At 54.2% G+C, this 19,192-nt stretch overlaps 1 protein-coding gene across 1 annotated transcript; it reads right to left on the bottom strand.

Annotated features, from left to right (window-relative positions):
• Window positions 1-501: 501 nt before the first annotated feature.
• NLRP5 (NLR family pyrin domain containing 5) lies at window positions 502-16,217 on the bottom strand. Its single transcript, XM_068993273.1, has 11 exons — window positions 15,929-16,217; window positions 13,446-13,523; window positions 10,899-12,510; window positions 9,007-9,174; window positions 7,666-7,833; window positions 4,960-5,130; window positions 4,410-4,580; window positions 3,130-3,300; window positions 2,778-2,945; window positions 1,147-1,317; window positions 502-631 (listed from the first exon to the last, which is right to left on the bottom strand). Exons 1-11 carry the CDS (start codon window positions 16,215-16,217, stop codon window positions 502-504), a joined length of 3,297 nt encoding a protein of 1,098 aa, XP_068849374.1.
• Between the last annotated feature and the right edge of the window lie 2,975 nt (window positions 16,218-19,192).

Genomic DNA, 19,192 nt, shown 5'->3' with positions numbered 1-19,192 from the left:
CTACCTTGTGGTTGCTTTGAGGAGGAGACTCTAGCAGACCAGTTCTTTACTACAGTAAGCGATAAAGTCAACGTTGTGTTCATACCTCTGATGTTCAGTGATAGTCACATCTTCCTTTGAAATTCGGATATGCACTTTAAAAGTTTTTGTTTAAGAAACATCAGAGTTGTGACTTTTTTAAAGATCCAAGGCCTTCCTCATCTGCTCTGGAGTCACACCCCGATCGATCAAGAAGGCACTGGATGCTTCTTCCAAATGCTCAGTGTTTATTCAGTCCTGCCCGTGTGTTCAGGTAGGACAGAGGCTTCACAGATAACTGAAGTTCCAGGACGTGAAGGGCACACGCCTTCGTCAGAGGCAGACATCAGCAACCGAGCTGAAGTGGATACTCAGGAACCACCACCAGTGAGGCTTTGTGAGGATCAGGAATCGTCATCCGTCTCCTGAAGGGTCCCGCATCAGAGCGGGGGTGGGTGGGGGGGGGGGCGGGTTCTCCCGGCTTCAGATTCTCCACCAGCTCTGGTCCTCCTCCTCCAAGTACCAGGCGTCACTGATGACCACGTGGGGCTTCAGTCTCTGCACCTGCTCCAGCAGCCTTCTCACTCGGGCTGGGTATTGCTCTTTCCACAGCCTGGGAAGGCAGCCAGAAAGGGGCCTCCTCACCCTGGGAACTTGCCTCTGACGCCTCTCCCTCAGCACTCCCGGACACCCCGCCCAAGGGTCTGAAACCTCTTCTTACACTGTTGCAGACAGACAGCGCCTTCCCCCTAGAATAAAACTCAGCCCCCGACCCTTTTAAAAAATCAAATTCCATCTCTTTCAGGGCTGTCCAAGGTGGCTCAGATGGTAAAGAATCTCCCTGCAACACAGGAGACCTGAGTTCTATCCCTGGGTCTGGAAGATCCCTTGGAGAAGGAAACAACAACCCGCTCCAGTGTTCTTGCCTGGAGAATCCCCATGGACAGAGGAGCCTGGCAGGCTACAGTCCAGGAGGCTCACAATAGAGTCAGACACGACTTAGCCACTAAACTACCACCAAGACCGCAAGTGGTCTGGCTGGACCCTGCAGGAATCCTCCTTATGGTTTTTTGGAAGACACAAACATTTTGTCTGTTTGCATTTCAGAAGCCATCTCTGGGGGCTCACCCGATGGTCTGTAGATTAGAGGTGGGATGCATGAAAGCGGAACACAGCATCGCCATTCCTCTGGGGCTGAGGTCGTTGCGCATCAGGTTCAGGCTGGCCAGGTGCCGGCTGCAGGTGAGGGCGGCGGACAGGGCCTTGCAGCCTTCAGAGGTCAGTCCACACGCCTCCAACCTGCAGGGTCAGCACAGCCGAGAAAGACCCCGCCATCTGGGAGCCTCCCTCCAACCTGTATTTGACTTCTACTACAGTCTTATTTATTTTCGATAGCTGTCTCTTTTATTATCATTATTTGGGCTCCTCTGGTGTGCTCGGATGGTAAAGAACCTGCCTGCTAATGCAGGTTCAATCCCTGGGTTGCGAAGATCCCCTGGAGAAGGGAATGGTAACCCACTCTTGGATTCTTGCCTGTACAACATTTTTAAGATTTTTACTTTAAAGAGATATATCCTATTGTTATCATCACTATTTGGCTGTGCCACGTGGAAGGCGGGATCTTAGTTCCCCAGCCAGAGATCGAGCCCATGCCCCCCGTACTGGAAGAGCAGAGTCCGAGCCACTGGACCCCTAGGAAGTTGCCCTACTTCGAGTTTAAAAGTACAGTGGAATACTATTCACAAAAAAAGAACAAAAATCTCGCCATCTGCAACAGCATGGCTGGACCTGGAGGGTATTATGCGTGGTGAAGGAAGCCAGGGAAAGACAAGCACTGTATGGTTTTACTTAAATATGGAGTCTAAAAAATGAGTGAATGAAGAAAGCAGGAGCAGAGTCACGGGCACTGAGAGCAAGCTAGTGGCTGCCAGTGGCGCGGCCTTTTTTGTTAAGAGCCTTTCCTGAGCGCAGAGTTGATCTATAATGTTGTATTAGGTTCAGGTGTGCGGCAGAGGGACCCCGTGATACCATGCGTAACCCCAGTGCGTTTCAGATTCCTTCCCCACGTAGGTCGTTACAGAATGTTGAGGAGAGCACCCTGTGCTCTGCGGTAGACCCTTGATTATTTCCATGCATAGTGTTCTGTGTATGTTAATTCCAACCTCCTGCTTTATCCCTCTCCCACCACCGCTTTCCCGTTTGCTTTCTGCGTCTGTGAGTCTGTTTCTGTTTCATAAGGAAGCTCATTTGTATCATTTCTTAAGATCCCGCACTTGGGAGATACCATATGGTCTTTGTCCTTCTCCGCCCAACTCACTTCACTCCGTGTGAGCAGCTCTGGGCCCATCCGTGTCGCTGCACATGGCTTTAGCCCTTCCCTTTGCCGGGCTGCAGAGCAGTCCGCTGTACGTACTGGCACAGTGTTCTAAGCAGCCTCTGGGGCGATTCTGGTGCTCTCGAGAGTCTGAGCTCCACCCGTGTCCTCATTTCTCTCTGATCCATCCTTCTCACTAGACCGGCAACGCCAGGGTCTGTATACCTTCACCATTCGGCACTGTGTCCAGCAGACACTTATCTACTTAGCTCTCAGCACCTCCGGACCATGTTCTCCAGCATTTGCTACTTCATTCATCCACATACAGGTGCCCAGTCGGCCTGGATGCCTCGGTCTGCTCCCCTGCTCTTTGTGGGAGCGACGTCGTGTCTGCGTTCCCCTCCCCCTGAGCCCAGCCCTCCCGGAGGTGATCCCAGGACCGTACCCGAGTCTCGTCAGGGCGTTCTTCTGCTTCAGTCCCTTGCACAGTGCCGCAATCCCCTCATCACCCAGGGCGTTGGCAGCCAGATCCAGGCTTCTCAGGTGCCGACTCCTCGTGATCACGTTGGACAGACTCTCGCAGCACGCGGCGGTGAGGCGGCAGTTCACCAAACTGCGAGAGGCGGGAAGAGGGAGGGGACGGAGAGCGAGGGAGAGCTGGAGGTGGGGGGAGAGAGAGCAAAACGGGGACGCAGAGACGGACCCTGGAACTAACTCAGGGTGTCCTCTCTTTGGACCGGCTAGAACCTCAGGCCTCCGTGTGGTAGACTTGATCTCCGACAAGTGGGGATACTTACGCCAGGTCCTGGAGGGGACAGGACGGCTCCATCATGACCTCGCACAGAAGGTTCATCCCGGCATCTTCCAGGGGGTTCATGCTGAGGCTCAGGTGGGTCAGATGCCTGTTGCTCATGAGTGCCAAGGCGAGGAAGCCGCAGCCAGCCACGTCCAGGCTGCATGCGTTTAGTCTGCGGGGCACACACAGAGAAGGGGAAGCTCAGGTGTGCTCCTCAGAGTGACCTCAGCCTTTCAGATGGCCCCCAGGGACAGCGCTGAGGCTACGGAGGCTGGAAGGCGCCTTAGAGAAAACGGGTGTGTTCCACAAGCTTCCTGCAGGCACGAGGTACAGTGCTGTTGGCTGTGAGCTCCACGTTTGTTCTTGAGTTGCTCAGTCGTATCTGACTCGCAACCGCATAGACAGTAGCCCGCCGGGCTCCTCTGTCCATGGGATTCTCCAGGCAAGAATACTGGAGTGGGTTGCTATGTCCTCCTCCAGGGGATCTTCCCCTCCCAGGGAGGAATCTCCTGCCTTGGCAGGCGGATTCTTTACCACTGAGCCCCCAGGGAAGCCCGAGTTCAATGTTAATGATTCAATACTATGTATTACAGGAGGTGTCTGTAAACAGAAACACATAAAACAAGGTTAGGTATTGATCGGCTGGAGTAAATAGAGCACAGATGGAACTTTTCTCTGAAACAGAAACAGACTCACAGCCTGGTGGTGGCCAAGGGCCAGGGGTGTTGCTGGGGGCGGGAAGGATGGGGAGTCTGGGTCAGCAGACATGAGCTCTTACATACAGGATGGGTAAACGTCAGGGTCCTACTGCTTAGCACAGGAAGCGCATTCAACATCTTGTGGCGAGCCACAATGGAAAAGCGTTTAGAAAAAGCTGAGTCACCTGTGCAGTTAGCAGAAATGAACACAACATGCTAAATCAAACATACTTCAATAAAAGAAATTTAAAGAAAACGCTGTGACCAGAGGTGCCCAGGAACCTAAGCCTGTATTCTCCCAGGAGCAGCGGGAGTCTCTCCCCGGAGCGTCACTCATCCTGCGCCCACCTGTCCTGTCCTCTCGGCAACTTTACCGAACGGGGACGCGGCTGTATGTGGATGAATGAGGACTTCTGGCTCGAAGTTAACACAGGAGCAGCGGTGGGATTTTCCAGGGTAGGAGCTGTCAGGAGGGGGCAGGACGCGGCGCTTCCGAGGCCCCCGCGTCCTGACCATTTCCCCGCTGCCCTGCGCTCGCTGTGATAGGGCTACAGATGCTCTGGGGGCCGCGGGGTGGACTCACGCCAGCTTCTGCAGACCGCAGCTGGGGAGCCTCACGGCCCGACACAGCAGGCTCATCCCTTCGCTCCCTAGTTCGTCGCCCGACAGGGACAGGTGTGTCAAGCCCTGGTTCTCCATGAGAGCGGAGGCCAGGTCTTGGCAGGTGGCGGCTGCAAGCCCGCAGCTCCCCAGGCTGCAAGGAGAGAGGCCAGAAAGGAGATGACAGCTCAGCCGGTGAAGAACCCGCCTGCCAGCGCAGGAGACACTGGAGACGCGTGTTCCATCCCTGGGTCGGGAGGATCTCCTGCAGGAGGGCACGGCAACCCCCTCCAGTATCCTTCCCTGGAGAATCCCATGGACAGAGGAGCCTGGCGAGCTACTATCTATGGGGTCGCAAAAGAGTCAGACAGGACTTAGCGACTAAACAGAAATAAACTTCCACAGAGGGCTCCCCGCAGGAGGCCCTCCCTCCCCATGCTAACCCTCAGCTTATGCATCGGCCAGTTCCCCTCCCTTCCCCCCACCCCCTGTGACAAGGGAAGATAGGGCTGGTGAACAGAAGTACCGCTCACATTAGCTTCTGCAGGGTGCAGGGTGCGACCTTCAGGGCGTCACAGAGAGACTTCACGCCCTGGTCTGCCACCTTATTTCCCGTGAGGCTGAGGGATTTCAGGCTGACGGACGTAGCAAGCACTTGGGAGATCACCCGACAAGAGGCTGGGGTTAATCCACAGCGATCCAACCTGCAGAGACAGGCAACGTGGAGCACGTCCTCGCCTCTCTCCAGAAGCAGCCCAGCTTGCCCCCATCAGCCGCCCTGTCCCTTCGGCTGGCTCCTGGGCGTTCTCTGCTCTGGCTTGAGGGTCCCAGCATTTGCCATGCCTGTTCGCAGCCTCAGACCTTTTTGTGGTTCAGTTTTCTGTTCACCCTCTGGGATGCCACTTCGCCTGAGTAAGTCGGTCTCACCACCTTCCCAAGCATGCCTGCCCGCCCTCCTCTGCCCGTCTTCTCATCCCCCTATTACTGTACCCATCGCGATGATCACCAGCTCACGTTCTGTATGTTTGTCTGACCTATAACACTGTGTAAGTTGGCGTGTGAGCGTGCTGACTTGGTGCACGGAGATATTGCGGTATGACTGCCAAGGTTGCATTAGCTAACATCTGGATCCCATCACACAGTATCTTTTTTTTTTTTGGTAGGAATCATTAAAATGTAGTCTTTCAGCAATTTTGATGTTTGTAATACAGGATTGAGGTATGTTAGTCAATAAAGCTGAACAGACCTCATGTTTATCTCTCTCAAAATACAGCCAGAGCACCAAGTAGTCCTGTTTTTTAGTCCCAGTGAATCTAACTGGCAAAACACCCACCCCCCTAGGAAATCACAAACTGGCAGCAACTGAGATGTCCCTGGAATGGTGTAACTGCACAGGCCTGTATCACCAAATGGGGTATGTGTGTGTGTGTAGGTGTGTGTGTGTGAGGTGTGCAGTGGTGTGTGTGTGTGTGCGCAGGGGTGTGTGTGTGCGGTGTGTGTGTGTAGGGGTGTGTCTGTGTGTAGGGGTGTGTAGGTGGGGGTGGGGGTGTGGGTGGGTGGGTTTGGGGGGTGTGTGTGTGGGTGCGTGTGTGGTGTGTGCAGGTGTGTGGGTGCAGGTGTGTATGTGCAGGTGTGTGCGGGTATAGGTGTGTGTGGGGGGTGTGCGGGGGGGTGTGTGTGTGGTGTGCGTGTGGGTGTGTGTGTAGGTGGGTGTGTGTGTGGGGTGGGGTGTGTGGGGTGTGTGTGTGTGGGGTGTATGTGTGTGCGTGTGGGTGTGTGTGTAGGTGTGTGTATGTGTGGGGTGTGTGTGTGGGGGTGTGTGTGTGTGTGGGGTGTGTGTGGGGGGTGTGTGTGGGGTGTGTGTGGGGGGTGTGTGTGGGGGGTGTGTGTGGGGGTGTGTGTGTGTGGGTGGGTGTGTGTGTGGGGGTGTGTGTGTGTGTGGGGGGGGTGTGTGTGGGGGGGTGTGTGTGTGGGGGGTGTGTGTGTGGGGGGTGTGTGGGGGGGGTGTGTGTGTGGGGGGGTGTGTGTGGGGGCTGTGTGGGGTGTGTGGGGGGGTGTGTGTGTGGGGGGGGTGTGTGTGTGGGGGGGGGTGTGTGTGTGGGGTGTGTGTGGGGGGTGTGTGTGTGGGGGGGTGTGTGGGGTGTGGGGTGTGTGTGTGGGGTGTGGGGTGTGTGTGTGTGTGGAGTGTGTGTGTGTGGGGTGTGTGGGGGGTGTGTGGGGTGTGTGGGGGGGTGTGTATGTGCGTGTGTGTGTGTAGGTGTGTATTGTGGGGTGTGTGTGGGGTGTGTGTGTGTGTGGGGGGTGTGTGTGTGTGGGGGGGTGTGTGGGGGGTGTGTGTGTGTGTGGGGGGGTGTGTGTGGGGGGTGTGTGTGTGGGGGGTGTGTGTGGGGGGTGTGTGGGGGGGGTGTGTGGGGGGGTGTGTGTGGGGGTGTGTGTGTGGGGGGTGTGTGTGTGGGGGGTGTGCGTGTGGGGGGTGTGTGTGGGGGGGGTGTGTGTGGGGGGGGTGTGTGTGGGGGGGTGTGTGGGGGGTGTGTGTGTGGGGGTGTGTGTGTGTGGGGGGGTGTGTGTGGGGGCCGTGTGTGTGTGGGGTGTGTGGGGTGTGTGGGGGGTGTGGGGGGTGTGGGGGTGGGGGGTGGGGGGTGGGGGGTGTGGGTGTGCGCGCGCGTGCGTGGCTCAGCCGGTACGACTCTGCCCCAAACCCCGCGCCTGTCCAGGCTACCCGGGAGCCCTGAGCAGAGTCCCGCGGGCTGTGCGCGCGCTGGGTTTTGGGGGGCGGCTCGCGGGGTCTGGTCCCCCGGCCAGAGACGGAACCCGGGCTCCCCGCATCGCGAGCGCAGTCTCGGCTGCGGCGCCCCCAGGGGAGCCCCTGGAAGTTGCGTTTCATCCTGAAGCGCACGTGACTGGGCCCTTCGTGAAGCGCAGGTGACACGTGAAGCGCACGTGACCGCGCCCTTCATGAAGGCACGTGACACGTGAAGCGCACGTGACCGCGCCCTTCGTGAAGCGCACGTGACACATGAAGCGCACGTGACACGTGAAGCGCACGTGACCGCGCCCTCCCTCGGGTCGGGTGTGGCGGCGTTCATTATACACACGCGGTCGAGCACTCGCCCCGGCGCCAGACTCCCAGAGCTTGGTAAGACCTCAGCAGCTTTCCGCGAAAGCTTATTTCCAAGTGAAAAGGAAACCAGTGACGCCCGGAAACCCGAGAAGCGGAAAGCGGGCAGCGCGGGGCTCGCCTCAGGGTCTGCAGCGCGCAGTGCGGGTGCCTGAGGGCCTCGGCCGCCGTCAGCACGTCCTCCTCGCCCAGGCGGGAGCCCGTCAGGTCCAGGCGCGTGACGTTCCGGTTGACAACCAGAGTCATCCAGAGGTGACGGAGACCAGGGGTGACCCGGGCGCTGTTAAATCTGCAGACGAGAAAAGGGGGCTCGAGTTAGGACGATGGGACAGGTTCCGTCGCATCCTCGTCTTTCCTTTTCTGTTCTCGTTTTGACTCTGATCTTTCATTATCTGCGTTTACAGTTGCTCCTCAAACAACACGGGTTTAAACTGTATGAGTTCTTGTGTATGGGGGGTTTTTCTCAAGAAATATAAAAACACGCATGTAGACCATCGTATGCAAAACTGGTGTTGACGTAGACCGCCTATCCCTACACAGGAAGAAGGTGAGTGGCATTCAGTATAAAACCAACGATGTGCTTGTTTTCTTACTGTTTTAGAACCTCGCTTGCAAAGAATTACATTGCTGTACAGAATGCTTTTCTCTCTTATAACCAGAGAAACAGCCTCTCAGCCAATCATTAAAGGTACGTGGGTTTTTTTAGAATATAGCAATGTTTCCAATATTGTGTTATGATTGTGACCGTAATATGGATGCCATGAGGAGTGTGTAATGGCTCATCCATCTGTGTCCAGGCAGGGCCACCGTGCTGTTCTTGCAGCTTAGTTTCAAAGTCGTGTCTGACTCTTTGTGACTCTATGGACTGTAGTCCCCCGGGCTTCTCTGTCCATGGGATTCTCCAGGCAAGAATACTGGAGTGGGTTGCCATTTCCTTCTCCAAGGGATCTTTCCTACCCAGGAATCCATAAAGCAACATTATTGATGCTTCTTCATTATCAATGTGTACATCATTATATGTATAAATACATTTATGATTTTTTACATTGTATTTTCATCTTTGATGTCCAGTGTTACACGTATGTATAGACACATATGTAGGTTACACGTACAACATCTAAAGTGTTTTGTATCATAGCACTGATGGAGGTACTGACATGATTCGTCAGACAGACTGTAAACTTATGGTATCAATGAATACAGTACTGAAATGAACCTTCCTCACTACCCCCCCTACTAACCAACTCCTATTCATCCTTCAAAACCCTGAGTAAATGAACCCACCTTAGTAATCCCTTCACAAGATCCTTAGTCAGTCCCCACCTGTACTTTTGGGAACTTGGTTCCTGCACCTTCCACAGCCCTTATTCCCTGCAAGTACGTTCTGAACATCAGTAGGTAGGAGAGGAGAGCCGCGACACAGCCACACAAAGGGGGAGGTACGGGGTCTGGGGAGCCTCACATCAGATTCTGTATTTTACAGGCTGGCTGCCGCAGCTTGACACAGAGGGTCTTCATGGCCTCCTTGCTCAAGACGCTGCCACTCAGGTCGAGCTGTCGTAGGTTTGGGTGCATGCCGAGCACGGAGCAGAGGTCTTCCCAGTGCTCATCAAGGGTCTTGATCTTCAGCCTATTGTGGAGAAGGAAACAAACATTTGTTCACACAGGATGGATTCGACATGAGCAACTGCGCAGTCCATGCCTGAGGAGAGAAGTCAGGCTGTTAGGATGGGGAGGGTCTCAGAGGCTCTGAGTGGATCTGATCTCATGGTCTGGAGGAGTGGTGTCATAACCAAACTGCCTCCAGAACACTTCTGTACCCACAGGGCATACCGCCAGCTCTAAGTAAGATCTGTGCTTGAATTCTAGCTCCCTCTTGAACGTCAAAGTGTAGCCACTATGGAAAACGGTATGGAACGTCCCTCCCCCAAAATTAAAAATAGAACTACCATTTGTTGTTGTCCAGTCGCCAAGTCATGTCCGACTCTTTGTGACTCCATGGACTGGAGCGTGCCAGCCTTCCCTGTCCTGCGCTATTTCCCAGAGTTTGCCCAAGTTCGTGTCCACTGAATCGGTGATGCCATCCAGCCATCTCATCCTCTACCGTATGATCCAGAAACCCCACTTTTGGGGGTGTGTCCAAGAGAATTGGAATCAGGGTCCCAGAGAGGCATTTATACATAATTCACAACAGTCAAGATACAGAAACAACCTAAGTGTCCATCAGTGGGTGAAGAAACTGTGGCGTGTGTGCCCCAGCGTCCGCTGCAGCGCTGTTTACAACAGCCAGGACGTGGGAGCAACCTAGGTGTCCACCGGTAGCGGCGTGGATAAAGCAGCTGTGGCACATACTCACTCAGTGGACTGTTACTCAGCCATGAAAAGGAATGAGGCTGAGTCAGTTCTAATGACGTAGATGAACCTAGAGCCTGTTATATACAGAGTGAAGTCAGAAAGATAAAAATAAGTATTGCGTATTGACACATTATGTGGAATCTAGAAAGATGGTACTTATGCATTTACTTGCAGGGCAGGGGTGGAGACACAGACCTAGAGAGCCGACCTGTGGACACAGCGGGGGGCGGAGAGGCCGGGGTCAGCTGAGAGTGGCCTCGGAACATGCACATTATCATGTGTAAAACAGATGGCGGATGGGAATTTGCCGCATGACACCGGGAGCTCGGCTCGGTGCTCTGTGAGGACCTAGAGTGGTGGGATGGGGTGGGGGGGAGGTTCAAGGGTGGGGGGACACATGTATACCTGTGGCTGATTTGTGTGGCTGTGTGGCAGAAACACAACACTGAAGCAGTTATCCTCCCACTAAACATAAACACATAAAAAGAGAAAATGTGGTGTACACACACACAGTGGAACATGATTCAGGCTTGAAAAAGGAGGCACTGCCATCGGCCACAGCAGCGGTGAGCCAGAGCACAGTGTGCCAAGTGAGATAAGCCAGTCACGGAGCGACGTGCCCGGTCTCAGATTCTAAAGCAGCCAAGTTCACGGAAGCTGAGCGTGGAGCGGCGCTTGCCTGGGCCTTGGCGTGGGGAACTGGGAGCTGTGGGCCAAAGGGTACAAAGTTGCAGTTATCAGGATGAGTGCATTCTGGAGCTCTAATGTGTTAACACGATGCAGACCCAGGGGGGTAGTCTTTAGGTGTTTTCACACACAAAGAAAATGGTAACTATATGAGGCATGGGTGTGCTGACTAGCTTGATGGTGATTATTTCAGGTACATCAAAACACCAAATCATACACCTTACATACGTGCAATTTTGCTCAGTTATACCTCTCTTGTGTTGGAAAGAAACACAAACACAAGAACGGGAACGGCAGAGGTGGGGCACTCACCCTTGGGGAGCCCCGGGCCATGCCTCAGCAGACTCATCCTTTGGCGTCTCTCTGACATCCAGTCGAACTTTCCGTAAATGCTGGCAACGACGGAGACAGAAGGAAGACACCGTTAAGTCCATCGGCCGGTTCAACTGCAGCCACACTTCTTGGAAGCCGTTCAAGGCCAAGCGAACAAACTCGTCGTCCTGTGTCTCGAAAAGGCAGTAGAAGGCCTCGAGCAAGTCTGGGGAGGCGGCGGGGGCGGCAGGGTGCTGACCCAGCAGGCAGACCCAGTGCAGAAGGCGGGGCTTAGCCACGGGGGCGACGGGACAGCCTAGGAGTGTTTCCAGGGCCCGCGTTGCCTCCTTGCTCACAAGGCCAAACAGGAACCTCTTCATCTGGGCCAGGTGGACGTTGAGGTCGATGTGCCTGAGCTCCGTCAGGCTCTTTGTGCTCTGGGGGAACAGCGGGTAGCCCTCCCCGTCTCCCTCGACGCCTCGCAGGACGTAGAACAAGGCAGCAAAGAACTCCTGGAGGCTGAGGTGGGAGAACGCGTGGCCCCTTCCGCAGCGGCCGTCAGGGAGAAGGATGCTCGCCTGCTGCAGGGCGGAGAGCTCGGGCCCCTTCAGCCCGTGGATGCCCAGGTCGTCGCCGTCAAACACGAACTTCGCGTTCCACACGCCGTCCACGGCCAGCCGGCACAAGCCCTTCAGGGCACCGCATTCCTCCCTGCTCAGCGCGCGCCGGCCTGCATCTTTGGGAGCCAGCCGCTGGAACACGAAGGTGGTGTACAAGCCCGTGAGGGTGTGGCCGGGGACGGGAAGGCCTTTCTCCAGCTCCCCGTGCAGCTCGAGGGCCTCACGGACAAGGGCGCACACCACGGGCACCTGACACTTGTCAAGCACCTCCTGGTGGTCTGTGCCCGCGTGCCAGGCGCGTGTCTTCTGACGACCGTGCTTCCCGCCGCCGAGGAGCAACTGCACCCTGTTTTCCACCGAGAGGCCCCCTACCCAGAGGTAACGGGGAGACCGGAGCAGGGCTTGGAGCCTCTGCACGCCCGCGTCCTGGACGGTGAGGAGGAGGGCGCACTCGGGGAGCAGGACTTTCTTCAGCAGGCTGTGTGCCAGGACGGCCGCAGGCTGCCTCTCCACCCAGTCGGCCGAGAGGCTGGAGTCCTGGCCTCCGAGGGTGAGCTCCAGCTCCTCGAGTCCATCCACCACGATCAAGAGCCTTTTGGACTGGGACAGGACCTTCTCCACCGGGACCGGGGCGTCGGGCCACTCCCTGGAGATGAGCTCCGCGAGGCTGGTCTCCCTGGACCCCTGGAGGTCTCTGGCGCGGAGAAGGAAGACGTAGGAGAACAAGCCCTGGTAGAGGTCGCCTTGTGCCCAGAACAGCAGGAGCCTCCGGGCCAGCATGGACTTCCCGACCCCCGGGGGTCCGTGCAGAACCACCGTGAGAGGCCGGAAGCCCCCCCGGGGGTCTGGGTTAAATGCCCCCGATAGCGCGTGCGCGTCCGGACACTCGGAGGCAAATTCTTCAAAGTGCTGGGGTGTGTCCAGCCTGGTGGAGAATGTTGACATCACGTGGATCCTGTAGTCCCGCGAGTCCTGTGGGTCCTCTCTGGGGCCTGCATGGGACGGAAGAGAGGGGAAGAATGGGACTGGGTGTGAAGAGAGTCACGGTTTCAGCAGGAAACAAGCAAAGACGCAAACAAAGACCACAGACCCAGTCGCTGCGAAGACAGCCAGCCAGCCTGCCTCTGGGGCGCTTTCGTTTCTTCCTAGCAATGTGCGTATAAGGATCTCTGGCCCTAAGATCACCTCTTCAGAGCGGACGGATGTCCTGGGAAATAGATCTGTGTCCCTTTAACTGGGCTGCTCTTTCCCGCACTCACAGCTGACGCTTTACATGTCTGTCTCCCACCAGAGGCTGTGCCAGAGACTTCGCTGCTTGCTACTTCACCTTTGTGGTAAAGAATCTGCCTGCAGTGCAGAAGACGCAGGAGATGAGGGTTCAGTCACTGGGTCGGGAAGATCCCCTGGAGGAGGGAATGACACCCCGCTCCAGCATTCTTGCCTAGAGAATCCCCATGGACCGAGGGGCCTGCAGGCTGCAGTCCTGGTTGCCATTTGCTACTCCACAGGATCTTCCTGATCCCGGGATCAAACCTGGGTCTCCTGCATTGCCAGGTAGATTCTTTACTACTGAGCCACCTGGAAAGCCCCACGAATGTCTTAGCTATCACTACCAGGACTTCCCAGGTGGCCCAGTAGTTAAGACTTCACCTTCTAACTCGGGTTGTGGGTTCGACCCCTGGTCAAGGACCTAAAATCTCACATACCTCGGGGCTAAAAAAAAAATATATATATATATATATATATATGTATATATATATATATCAGAAACAATATTGAAACAAATTCAATACAGACTTTAAAAACGGTCCATATCAAAACAAATTTTTCCCACGATCGCTTCCTTGTATATAAATGTTAAGAGCAGCGTAATTCACACGCATCCATTTTCCCACCACTTCTTCCCTCCCCGTGATCCCCAACTAACCCGGCACTTCTTTCATGCTTGGACCTTGGTCAGTCTTTGCTGGTGCGGAATCTTCTGATGTTTCAGCCAGCAGATGCTCTGCAATCAAGAACAGGCGAGCCACTGTCTCAATAACGTCATGGCAGCCACCCTCATCAGGGATGAAAAATCCCCAGCCCAAAATACTGAAGGGCACCCACACTCGTCTCAGCATCTCAGTTTATTCCCCGATCCGTCTGCAGCGAGGAAAATGGAGACGCAGGGCCCGTGCCAGTCTCAACACGGTGGCTCGGCTGGGGGTACTGATCAGTAAATACCCACTCTTATTTTTATTTTATAACTCTCATTTCCTACAGTGACAGATTTTATTATCCTGGGCTCCAAAGTCACTGCAGACAGTGACTGCAGCCATGAGATTAAAAGACCCTTGCTCCTTGGAAGGAAAGCTATGACAAACCCAGACAGTGTATCAAAAAGCAGAGATTTCACTGTGCTGGCAAAGGTCCTTAGAGTCAGAGCTATGGTTTTTCCATACAGTGGTCATGTATGGATGTGAGATCTGGACTGTAAAGAAAGCTGAGCACTGAAGAATTGATGCTTTTGAACTGTGGTGTTGGAGAAGACACTCGAGAGGCCCTTGGACTGCAAGGAGATCCAGCCAGTCAATCCTAGAGGAAATCAACCCTGAATAGTCACTAGAATGACTGATGCTGAAGCTCCAATACTTTTGGCCACCTGATGCAAAGAGCTGACTCACTGGAAAAGACCCTGATGCTGGGAAAGATTGAAGGCAGGAGGAGAAGGGGATGACAGAGGATGAGATGGTTGGATGGCATCACTGGCTCAATGGACGTGAGTTTGGGTAAGCTCCAGCAGTTGGTGATGGACAGGGAGGCCTGGTGTGCTGCAGTCCATGGGGTCGCAAAGTCAGACATGACTGAGCAACTGAAAAACAACAGTTTCCTATGAATAATACTAATATGTTTTCCATCCAGGGATTTTTTTTTTGATTCTCAGAAGGAAGAGCTTCTGTTCAAGCCCTTTACAGACACAACAGCTGAGCAACATCGAGGCGTGGACTACTTGTAAGTCTTTAGTCAATCTGGCTGCTCACACTTGGGACTCTTAAGGTTTTGTCCACAGTTGAAGGAGAGAATTCCTCCTGATAAAGGAAAAGTGAAGTCAAGTCAAGTCGCTCAGTTGCGTCCGACTCTTTGCGACCCTGTGGACTGTAGCCCACCCCGCTCCTCCATCCATGGGATTCTCCAGACAAGAATACTGGAGTGGGTTGCCATTTCCTTCTCCAGATAAAGGAGAGGATTTTTTTTTTCTACTACCTTTCTCCTAAATACCTGAAGATAACCACAGAACTTGAGTAAGTACATTGCTAGAATATGGGTACCAACATTCTGAGGGAGGGCAATCCTTAGAGAAGTTCCTTGAACCTTAGTCTCTAAATCTAAGTCAAGAAATAAGGGAGACACCCATTCTACAGCTGTTAACTGTTCTTAAAAACAAACAAAACAAACCCAGATGCTTCAGACCTAGGGACACACGCAGACTGAAAGTGAAGGGCTGGAAAAAGATATTCCATGCAAGCAGAAGTCAAAAGAAGCAGGAGTAGCAATACTCATATTAGATAAAACAGACTTTAAAGTAAGGCACTTCCCAGGTGGCGCTAGTGGTAAAGAATCCACCTGCCAGTGCAGGAGACACGAGAGACTTGGGTTTGATCCCTGGGTCAGGAAGAGCCCCTGGAGGAGGAAATGGCCACCCACTCCGGTATTCTTGTCTGGAAAAATTCCAGGAAGATGGACAGAGGAGCCTGGCAGGCTACAGTCCACGGGGTTGCAAAGAGTCAGACACGACCCAGTACATTCACGAGACAAGGAGGGCCGCTACATAATGACTGAGGGATCTATCCAAGAAGATGATGTAACAATTATAAAGATACATGCACCCAACCCAGCAGCACCTCAGTGCATGAGGCAAATGCTGGCAACTGTTAAAGGGGAAGTTGACAGCGACAAGAGGGGACTTTAGTACCCCGCTCACGCCGAAGGACAGATCTTCCGGACAGGAAACTAATAAGGACAAACAGGGTGAAAATTCACTTTCTTACTGAACCTTGGCAACAGCACATAGAGGCAGCACAAAGACTCTTCCCCAGATGCAGAGGAGGAGAGAATTTGCCAGAAGTCACACATGTGGGGGCACCGGAGCTCTGGCTTGGCACTTTTGACTCCACATCCCATCTGCTACCTTCAACCCACCAGGCAGACCTGTCTGCTTCTTCACGGTTTCACAGGCTGGAGATGACTTGGGTTTCCAGCGAGGCAGGTTGAGCAGTGAGTGAGTGCGTGCTCCTAGTTCAGAGTCCCGCTGTAGAGATGGACCGCCCCCACCCCCGAGAGACCAACGGGGGTCTCCTGGTCCCCATCTCCTGGGAACTTGAGGTCACCCCCTGTTTCCCCTACCCCCGAGGTCTGCCCCATCTCACTCACTTTTCATCTCGTCCCTTGCCATCTCAGACAGCGCCGACAGGCGCATCTTTTCAAAGATGTCGATGGATGTCTTCCAGGCGAGAGACGCTCTGCAGTGCTCATGCAGAAGGGAGGCGAGGGACGCCGCATCGGCCCTGTCCACCTGGACCAGCGGGAAGGAGCACGCTGCCGGTTCTGATGCGTGCTCCTTCAGCAGGGCCTTAAACGTCTGAAACTCCTCTTTGCCCAGCTGCTCGAAACACCACTGCAGTCCGTAATTGGAGAAGGGCGCTTTTTTGGCTTCTCTCATCTTGACGCAAGGCTGAGCGCTCAGGCGGAATGGAAACGTAGTCTTCGGTAAACGAAGCCAATGGGACCTGTTAGAAGGGTGAAGAGTTAGTTGCTCAGGGGTGTCTGACTCTTTGCGACCCCAAGGACTGTAGCCCACCAGGCTCCTCTGTGCGTGGGATTCTCCAGGCGAGAATACTGGAGTGGGTTGCCATGCCCTCCTCCAGGGCATCTTTCCGACCCAGAGATCGAACCCGGGTCTCCTGCGTTGCAGGCAGAGTCTTTACCTGCTGAGCCCTGGGGAAGGTCGTAGAGGAAGATTGAAAACACTTGCCAGTGAGTGATCCTGGCTAACAGGCCAGGCTGAGCGGAATTGGCCAATGGGTTCCCGTCACTTAGTGAAAATCAGCCACAGGGTTTTCAGATGAGTTGTTCCCTGTTGCGCTTGTTAACGTACCCTCCAGTTACACAAACACGGAGAAGACTTTTGGTATAAAGGTATTCCGAGGACTTCCCTGGGAATACAGTGGCTAAGAGTCCGCCTGCCAATGCCGGGGACACGAGTTCGATCGCAGGAGGGTCCCCCATGCCGAGGGCAGCTGAGCCCATGCGGCAAAGCTCCAGGGCCCGGGAGCCTCAGCCCCTGCTCTGCAGCCAGAGACTAGCCCCCACTCAGAGCCCTGGGGCAGCAACTGGAGAAACCTGTACTCTACGTCTGTGCGTTCATTTTGTGTCATAGATAAGTTCATTTGCTGCGAAGGGGTCTTGAGTGATCACACAGAAGCTGTTAGGATTACAGGGCCTGAAATCAGACCCTGTTTGAATATCGAGTCTTGTTGCCCCAGGCAAAGGCGTTTCTCTCAGTAACTCGGTTTCCTCCCGTGACAAAGAGCACCCTCACGACTGTAGGGTGTAGTAGAGCACTTTGATGACCGCAAGCCACGATGAGTGACACCCCCAGACTCCTTTAAGACACAGACACACATCAGCTGGTCCTGACCTTCAAGTCAGAGCACCCCAAGGTCATCTACTTTAGACCAAGGGGCTTGCCAGGTGGCACAGTGGTAAAGAATCCGCCTGCCAATGCGGGAGACCCAGGTTCGATCCCTGGGTCAGGAAGATCCCCTGGAAGAGGAAACGCAACCCACTCCAGTAGTCTTGTCTGGAGAATCCCATGGACAGAGGAGCCTGGTGGGCTACAGTCCATGGGGTTTGGAAAGAGTCAGATACTACTCAGCGGCTAAACAACAACTTCAGACCTAGAGGTTGGGAAGAGCCAGGAGATATACCGAAATTTGCCAAACAGATACGTTTTGTGGGTGGACTTTTCATCAAAGCAGAGCAGTGGGACACACCTCCTTCTCTCTGAGGGTTTCTCTGGTCCCTGGGCTCTGACGAGTCTAACTGGAGAGACTAGGAGCAGAGTGCAGGGCTCAGCGAGCAGGTTCCAACCAGGAAGGGAGAAAAACAGGGAGAGAAAGATTCCAGGGAGAAGGCAGGAGGAAACGCCCGCCACCCTGACTCCTCACCTCTAGGACGGGATCCCGACTGGCAAGCATGTGGTGACGGGCCTTTGGGGGATCCGCGCGGTGACGTTCTTGCTGTCTGTTGGCTGCTACGCTCCACGTGGGCACACCCAGGGTAGATGGGGAGCAGCAGCTCTCTGCGCATGCTTGCCCCGCGCCCTCCCACCTGCTAGGTGAGGATGGTCTGTCGGCCTTAGTTCACCTGTGGTGAAGACCCGCGGGTCAGTACAGCCCTCACCTGGTTGGCCCAGAGCAACATTGTGTGTGTGTGTACCTGGTTGGCACAGAGCAACATTGTGTGTGTGTGTGTGTGTGTGTGTACCTGAGTGGCCCAGAGCAATGGGTGTGTGTGTGTGTGTGTGTGTACCTGAGTGGCCCAGAGCAATGGGTGTGTGTGTGTGTGTGTGTGTGTGTGTACCTGAGTGGCCCAGAGCAATGGGTGTGTGTGTGTGTGTGTGTGTGTGTGTGTACCTGAGTGGCCCAGAGCAATGGGTGTGTGTGTGTGTGTGTGTGTGTGTGTGTGTGTACCTGAGTGGCCCAGAGCAATGGGGGTGTGTGTGTGTGTGTGTGTGTACCTGATTGGCCCAGAGCAACAGGTGTGTGTGTGTGTGTGTGTGTGTGTGTTGGCACTTACTGGCCACTCTTTAAGGATGCTGCTGTTGCTTGCTCAGTTGACTTTCTCCATACCACCCTCTTATCTGGATTTCCGTGAATTCATAGTATTTACTTGCTCTGTTGCTCAGCCGTGTCTCACTCTTTGCGACCCTGTGGACTGTAGCCCGCCAGGCTCCTCTGTCCATGGGATTCCCCAGGCAAGAATACTGGAGTGGGTTGCCGTGCCCTCCCCCAGGGGATCCTCCCAACCCAGGGATCAAACCCACGTCTCCCGTGTTTCCTGCACTGCAGGCGGGTTCTTTGCCACTGGCACCACTTGGGAAGCCCCATGGTATATACACCTGTTTGTTATCAAATGAATCTTCTGCAGTGTTCTAAAGTGCACCTGTCTTCAACATCACTAATAAAGGAAATGCAAATCAAAACCACAGTGAGATCTCACCTGACACCTGTCAGCATGGCCATCATTAAAAAGAACACAAGAAATGTTGGCTAGGACATGGAAAAAAGGAAACCCTCACACACTGCTGTGTACGAATGTAGTTTGATGCAGTTTGAATGCAAATTGGTGCAGTCACTGTGGAAAGCATTATGGGGCTTCTCAAAAACTAAACCTGAAGCCCCTTCGACATTGAGACTCCAAGAATGTTCTGTATCTACTTAAACAAAATTGCGATTCATAGTGGAACTATATGTAACTTTGGCCTATTTCTTCCAAGTCTCCTGTAAATATGTTATCATACTTTCATAATTTAAAAACTGAGCAAGAGAGAAAAAGAACAAGTACATAAATCTACCATATGACCCAACAAGTCCACTCTTGGGTGTATTCTGGATCAGCACAGAAGCTCTCAAC

Source organism: Capricornis sumatraensis, chromosome 20 (assembly GCF_032405125.1).
Source record: "Capricornis sumatraensis isolate serow.1 chromosome 20, serow.2, whole genome shotgun sequence".
Classification (NCBI taxonomy): Eukaryota; Metazoa; Chordata; class Mammalia; order Artiodactyla; family Bovidae; genus Capricornis; species Capricornis sumatraensis.
This window is presented reverse-complemented; position numbering and strand designations above follow the sequence as displayed.

Coding starts and splice junctions, on each gene's coding strand:
- NLRP5 (XM_068993273.1), bottom strand. CDS start 16,217: ATGAGAGAAGCCAAAAAAGCGCCCTTCTCCAATTACGGACTGCAGTGG. Junction 7,834..9,006: donor TGTAAAATACAGAATCTGAT/GTGAGGCTCCCC, acceptor TCTCGTCTGCAG/ATTTAACAGCGCCCGGGTCA. Junction 1,318..2,777: donor AACGCCCTGACGAGACTCGG/GTACGGTCCTGG, acceptor CTGACCCTGCAG/GTTGGAGGCGTGTGGACTGA.